The sequence below is a fragment of the Mangifera indica genome, chromosome 12 (genome assembly GCF_011075055.1).
Source record: "Mangifera indica cultivar Alphonso chromosome 12, CATAS_Mindica_2.1, whole genome shotgun sequence".
NCBI lineage: Eukaryota > Viridiplantae > Streptophyta > Magnoliopsida > Sapindales > Anacardiaceae > Mangifera > Mangifera indica.
Genome location: NC_058148.1, coordinates 11274966 through 11282973, shown reverse-complemented (window position 1 = coordinate 11282973; position 8008 = coordinate 11274966). Strand labels below are relative to the sequence as shown.

At 29.9% G+C, this 8008-nt stretch overlaps 1 protein-coding gene across 1 annotated transcript; it reads left to right on the top strand.

Moving 5' to 3' along the window:
- Positions 1-5580: 5580 nt before the first annotated feature.
- On the top strand, positions 5581-7518 carry LOC123193590 (caffeic acid 3-O-methyltransferase-like). The gene is made up of 4 exons (XM_044606635.1): positions 5581-6040; positions 6324-6634; positions 6812-6879; positions 6966-7518. Exons 1-4 carry the CDS (start codon positions 5640-5642, stop codon positions 7254-7256), a joined length of 1071 nt encoding a protein of 356 aa, XP_044462570.1. The 5' UTR covers positions 5581-5639; the 3' UTR covers positions 7257-7518.
- The last annotated feature ends 490 nt before the right edge of the window (positions 7519-8008 follow it).

Genomic DNA, 8008 nt, shown 5'->3' with positions numbered 1-8008 from the left:
ATAAAAAAGAAAGGTGATTGCTAGTTAAAGTAAATTGTTTATTAATTATATTAGGTTATAATTTATTTATATATTAAAACTATTTATTTTGTCAAAAAATAATAGATTCTTCCTCCATAAGAAGCACGGGGTATAAGGTAAAAAAATTTTTAATTTTGATTTGTATGTTGAATAATATTTTTTTAATAAAAATTAATTGTTAAATGATAAAAAATTATTTTTTATTAATTTATTAATTAATTCATTAAGTAAAACAATAATTATAATTAGTAATAAGATGGCTTTCGTTTGTTGGGCACCAAAAATCCAATAGACGCGATTATATCATATCATATCTATTTACTTTTCATCATTATCCTTGTCATCAATTATCAATCAGTATTTATAGAAAATAAATGATAACTAATAGAAAGGGATGTTTATAAAAGCCTGAATTGATATATGTCACACCCATAATCAGTACTCGTTAAATAGTAATTAGACTCGTCTCGGCTATTATATTTTTTGTGTGTAAAAAACTCATTTATATTAATATTATAAATAATAAAAATTTTAAAAATTTAAATAAATAACTAAATACTAATTTTGCAACTTATTTTAATAATAAATTTATCCAAAAATTCATGGAGTTTTTACTAATATTATTTGATTTTAATAAAATAAAATTGTTTTAATCAATTTGATATCTGTGAATTTTTCTCACACAGAGCAGAATGGTAGGTAGATGTGAGTGATTTGTGGGAATTGTGAATCTCATATACCAACCATCTCAGGTTTGATTGATGAGTGGTAATGTCAATTCCCACTAGCCAACCATCGCAATCCACTCTACATATATTTGTCATGGTTTCAGTGTCATTGTCGAGAACCCAATTTCAAAAAAAAAAAAAAAATTCCAATAGACGTGATCATATCTATTTACTTTTCATCATTATCCTTGTCATCAATTATCTATTTTTGGAGCCCCGATCAGTGTTCAGAGGTCTTCTTCTAGGAAGACGATCGTCTTTTCAGACGAAAACAATAGCTTCGTCTTCGTCTTCCTTGATGAAGTTCTTGATCTTCCAAAATATCTCTGACGTCGATTGGGACTCTAAATGAGAAGAAAAAGATCATCGAAATGAGAGGTTGCTTCAGGAGAGAGAGACTGTTGACAATGAAGCTGGAGATATCGCTGGAGATTTCAAAAAGAAACTCTAGGGTGAAACTACCATTTTTTAAAATTTAGATTAAAAGAAACTTTTAGTTTTTAAAGTTTAGGGGTGTAAAAGTAGATAAAATTTTAAGGAGTTAGGGTTTCGTTAATTTTAACTACTGATAGATGGGTGTTTGATATTATCAAAGATAAATGATAAAAACTTGACACTTCGACATACCTTCGTGGAAAATAGTCCTTTGGCCCTCAATTAAATTCAAACTCAGCAGAAAAATCATATATTTTTTTATGAAATGCAGGAATTGGGGCCCTCTTAACAAACGGTGGGCTATAAGCCATGGCCCCTTAATTTGCTGGTTTCCAGCTTTGTAATTGACATTATTTATTGTCCTGGTTGACACGTTCTTCAACCTAAGTTAACCCTGTTTCAACCACCATGATCTTCCTCTTTAATTTTCCAACGACCATATTCTCCTTCTCCAATGCACCATTACAGTTTTTACTAGGACTGTTCAATTTCTCTTACACATAAACACACAAAAAAAAAGTTGATTTTTACTTATTTAAACTATAAATAATTTTTATTGGTCTTTCTGGAGCACACCAAAACTTAAAACTCAAATGACAGTCACATCAAAATTTAAAAGATTTGATTTTTATATTCAAACTCAGGTGGGGAAATAAATATAAAAAATAGAATAAAAAAGCGAATGAACACGAACGCATTTCCAATAAAAATATACGCAGATATTGAAGGAAAACTTAAATCAATTCAAAAGAAAAGAGCAGAAAATGAAGAAGGACAAACGTTGAGTAACATTTATATGACCGTTGCATACATTTATTCCACACTTGTTTTACTTCAACAACAAAGTTTACATTATTACTTATTTTTAATGTATTATAAAGAGAATATGTATATATATTTAGTATCAATATTTGAAACAAGATTTATATATATGTGTTAGATAAGATCAAATGAATTTAAAATTATTGAATTTAAATTTTTTAAATTAAATATATACAAATTGTAATTTAGTTGATCTTATCTACCGAAATTTTGATTGATATCAATCTCATATTAAAGTAGCACATGAAAAGATAATCCAAGAAATCACCTATGAAGAGTATACGTTGAAGTATTTAGTGTTGAATATGCGAAAAATACATTAATATATGTATCCCAATTCAATTTAATTCTATCAAAATTCAATTAAGTAAATTAAAATATTATTAAATATTGTAATTTTAACAATATTGTTAATTAGTCAATTGTTACCATTTTAAAAATGAAAAAAAAAATCAAAAAATTGATTTTGATTGGAAAAATTATTTTGAAAGAGGGGTTGAGAGCACAAATTTAGAGGTTGGCATTGCCAACCCCATTATTGTCTCAAATTTGCTTAAAGGGGTTGACGCACCAACCCCTTAATGTGCACCAACCCCTTAATGTAAATTGAAGGGGTCCACCGATCCTTTACTAAATGTAAAGGGTCCCTTCGTATAAAAAAATTAAGGATTGTCAGTTTTTTGGCTAAAAAGGGTTGGTGGACCCCTTTATTTTTTATTTAAATAAAATTTTTATTTTAATTTTATTTAAATAAATAAATATATTTTATTAAAAGTACTTTTTATTAAAATAAATATTATTTTGTTAAATAATAAATATTATTTAGTTGAGTGAAATAAAAGAAAGTGCGAAAAATATTAGTTCGGGTGTTAGTGAAGCCAAGCCCTAGGTTGTTGACGCCAACCCGTTCTCCATTTGAAAATTTTTCAAACTGTAATTTCTATATTTTTTGACCATCAATACAACATTAAACAACATTATAATAACTTTAAACAATAAAAACAACATAAAATAACAATATTAAACAAAATAACAACATTAAACAATTTAACAATATATTGATGATTTTGATGTGAAATCTTTGTAACAAATGTTAATTTTCTAAATAAATCTACCAATTCTCATCTCTCCTTTCTTGTGTCCAATTTGAATCCTTTATAATGGCTTTTTCATGGGTTTTATTGTTCAATCACATGTGTTCTCTGTTGAAGAAGGGTTTTTCAAATGCTGTACAGTATTACTTGTTTTTAATGCATTATAAAGAGAACATGTATAGATATTTAATATCAGTATTTGAAACAAGATTTATATATATGTGTTATATAAGATTAAGTGAATTAAAAGGCCAAACGACTATTTTCCACCCAAGGTATGCTGCAATGACAAGTTTCCACCCTTTAACTATGTAAATATCAAACACCCACCCATGGCTGGTTAAATTTAACAAAACCCTAACGGTGGTAAGGGTAAAATCGTTATTTTCTCTATAATATTAAAAATAAACTAAAATATAATTACTTTTGCCCCCCTAAACTTTAAAAATTACAATTTTCCCCCGGCCTAAGTTTTAAAAAATTACAGTTTTACCCTAGGGTTTCGTTTTGAAATCTCCGACGACATCTTCGGCTCCATTGCCGACGGCCTCTCCCTCCTAAAGCATCCTCTCCTTTCGGCGATCTCTTTCCTCCCATTTGGACGCCCGATCGACGTCAGAGAAGCCGTGGAAGACGAAGAACTTCGTCGGGGAAGACGAAGTTCTTCGTCTTCCCAGACGACGTAGACGAGATCGATCGATCTCGTCTTTGTCGTCTAGGAAGACGATTTCTCTTTCCAGACGACGTCTCTCTACGCCGGATGGGTTGGGGTGGAGTTGAGGGGGTCGTCGGTGGAAGAGAAACCGTCGGGAGGGGGAGACGGTTGGCGATGGCCCAGAGAAAGTGAAAGGGTTTGAAAACTAAACCCTAGGGGGGGAAATGTGATTTTTTCAAACTTAGCTTAGGAAAAAAATGTTAGTTTTTAAACTTTTAGGGGGGGAAATGAGATTAAATTTTCAGGGGTTAGAGTTTCGTTAAATTTAACCGGCCATGGGTGGATATTTGGTGTTTCCATAATTAAAGGGTGAAAACTTGTCATTACAGCATACCTTGGGTGGGAAATAGTGGTTTGGCCGAATTAAAATTATTGAATTTAAATTTTTTAGATTAAATGTACAAAAATTGTAACTTAGTTGATTTTATCTACCGAAATTTTGATTGACATCAATCTCATATTAAAGTAACACATGAAAAGATAATCCAAGAAATCACCCATGAAGAGCATACATTGAAGTACTTAGTGTTGAATATGCAAAGAATACATCAATATATATATCCCAATTCAATTTAATTCTATCAAAATTTAATTAAATAAATTAAAATATTGTTAAATATTGTAATTTTAACAGTATTGTTAATTAGTCAATTGTTACAATTTTAAAAATGAAAAAAAAGTCAAAAAATTGATTTTGACAGGAAAAATTATTTTGAAAGAGGGGTTGACAGCACAAATTTAGAGGTTGGCATCGCCAACCCCATTATTGTCTCAAATTTGCTTAAAGGGGTTGGTGTGCCAACCCCTTAATGTACGCCAACCTCTTAATGTAAATTGAAGGGGTCCATCGACCCCTTTACTAAATGTAAAGGGTCCCTTTGTTTAAAAAAATTAAGGGGTTGTCAACTTTTTGGCTAAAAAGGGTTGGTGAACCCCTTTATTTTTTATTTTAATTTTATTTAAATAAATAAATATATTTTATTAAAAGTACTTTTTATTAAAATAAATATTATTTGGTTGAGTGGAATAAAAGAAAGTGCAAAAAATATTAGTTCGGGTGTTAGTGAAGCCAAGCCCTAGGTTATCGATGTCAACCCGTTCTTCGTCTGAAAATTTTTCAGACCATAATTTCTATATTTTTTTACCATCAATACAACATTAAACAACATTATAACAACTTTAAACAATGAAAACAACATTAAATAACAACATTAAATAATCTAACAATATGTGGATGATTTTGCTGTGAAATCTTTACAACAAATATTAATTCTCTAAATAAATCTATCAATTTTCATCTCTCCTTTCTTGTGTCCAATTTGAATCATTTATAATGACTTTTTCACGGGTTTTATTGTTCAATCACATGTATTCTCTATTGAAGAAGTGTTTTTCAAATGCTGTAGAGATTCCTTTTTCATTGGAAGACTGAAAACAAAGATTCTCTTTTTCTGCATGTAGGAGTTACATTAATGGGGTCATTTTGGAAAAATAAAATATTATTGTGGTATTTTTGTTTAAGCTTTGAGATGAGTGCTATATATGTATATACGGTTAAAAAAATGGTAAAAATTTCAATTTCCCATTATTTTAATTAATGTGATATCTGTGAATCATTCTCACGCAAAGCAGAACGACAGACAAATGTAGTGATTGGTGGGAATAGTGAATCTCATATGCCAACCATCTCAGGTTTGACTGATGGGTGGTAATGTCAATTCCCACGTGCCAACCAATGCAATCCACTCTACATATATCTATTATGGTTTCAGTGTCATTGCCGACAACCCAATTTCAAGAAGAAAAATTAAAAAACTCAAGTCAATGAATTCTTCTCTAACAACTCATCAAGAAGAAGATGAAGCGATTGCTCAAGCAACTTACTTACGCAGCATTGGCACCTTTGCCAATGTGTTGAACGCGGCGCTTAAGCTTAATTTGTTCGACATTGTTGGCGAAGCAACCGGTCCAAATTCCCTCCATGTCTCTGCTGTTGAAGTTGCTTCTAAGCTTCTCACAAAAAACCTCGATGCTCCATCGTATATCGATCGCATGCTTCGGCTCCTCACTTGCTATAATCTGCTCACTTGCGAGCTACACCGCCATGAAGATGGAAGCATTGAGAGGCTCTATGGACTAACTCCAGTCGGCAAATGTTTTGCTATCTGGGATGATGGAAAATCTCTAGGTGCACTGAAACCGGAGAAAGAATTTGAGATGATCTGGTGAGTGAACTGTAAACTCATACATGCTTGTTAATCTTCAGATTTTCCTTTTTTTTTTTTTAAATACTATGGGTAATCATTTTGAATACATAAATGAGTATACATTTATATGTGTCATTACACGATTAAGTATACTTTATTCTTAATTCAAAATTACCCAAATATATAATGATATCTGTCAAATATGAACTAATTTGTGTAATCAAAATTAGTACTTATAGTTTTATTGCATCTTTTTGTTATAAAAGTGAAAAAAATAATGGTGTATATGAAATGGTTGCAGGTTGCAGTTGAATGATTTAGTAATGGAAGGAGGATATCTGTTTGAGAAAGTACATGGAATGCCAATCTATGAGTTTCTGAGCAAAAATCCAAGGATTGATGAATCTTTCAACAAGGCAATGGCAAGCTTGTCTAAGATTACAATGAGCAAAGTGCTTGATACATACAAAGGATTTGAGGATTTGGCATCACTGGTTGATGTTGGAGGAGGAATTGGTGCTACTCTCAGCATGATCATCTCCAAGTACCCCACCATTAAGGGCATTAACTTTGATGCACCTCATGTTGTTGAAAAAGCCCCAACATACCCAGGTACAACCCTAAGTGTAGATATATATTATCTAAATGATTAGTATAATACTATGTGACGCGATAGATCTCATTAAATAATTTTAAAGTGACAAAAAAAATAAATAATCATATTAGTCACTCATATAGTGTCATTTCAATTTGTATAAATAAATTAATAAGATTTGTTTACAATCTTAGGTATTAAGCATTTAGGAGGAGATATGTTTTCAAATATTCCCGTAACAGCGGATGCTTTTATGATAAAGGTATGTTATTTTTTTCTCATCTCAACCTGAATTTTTCTTTTTTTTTGTTTCCATTGATTAGTTTATATGTTTACACATATACACAGAATGTGCTTCACAATTGGAATGATGAACAATGCTTAAAGCTGCTGAGAAATTGCTATGAGGCATTGCCAAAAAATGGGAAATTGATAGTAATGGATTGCATACTTCCTGAATATCTAGATTCAAGCAATGCTTCAAAGTACATTTCACATATGGACATTATTATGATTATGCATGGGGGAAGAGAAAGAACTGAGAACGAGTTCAAGGCCTTGGGAAAAGCTGCAGGATTTTCAGATTTTCAAGTCAAGTGTTTTGCTTATTATGTGGGGATCATGGAGTTCTTGAAATAAGTTTTTTCAGATTCTAATAATCATGATATCAATAAAATTATGTACACCTAATTTTGAATTGGATACTTAGATGAATTATAATCATGTGATTTTAAATTAAGAATAAAATATAATCTAATCATATGATGATATATTCTCTAATTATTTAATTAAATATTCAAAATTAGGTACTTATAATATTGTTCTAAAAATAAAGGTGTCTGTAATTTATGGGGTGAACTTTATTAATTAATAAAGCATGACATTTGTTTTCTTGTGTTTAGCTAAGTTTGTTCAAATAAATGGCAAGGATATAAAGTATGACTACAAAAGAGTAAAAACCATACATTTAATTTGGCCTGTTACAAGATTTCAGTAAGTTTTTAACTTTTGAGTGATACTATATTCATCCATTTATAGGTATATAAATAAATATATATATATTATATGTTATCATATAATTGAATATTATTTTATTTTTAATTTAAAATATATATATATATATATATATATATATATATATATATATATATATATATATATATATATATAAAACTTTATTGTTAACTTTTAAATGTTTTGAACAATCATATGTTATTGTAATAATTTTTTACGGTAAATTTAGAGACTACTTACTCATTGGAAGAATGAGAACGAGAAGTAAGAACTCTAAATGATTTATCTATGCACGAATAATCTAAATAGCACATAAACAAATTCAATTAAAGTGTAAAGGAGAAGAACCAACCCATTAATGTTGATCCAAATGTTTG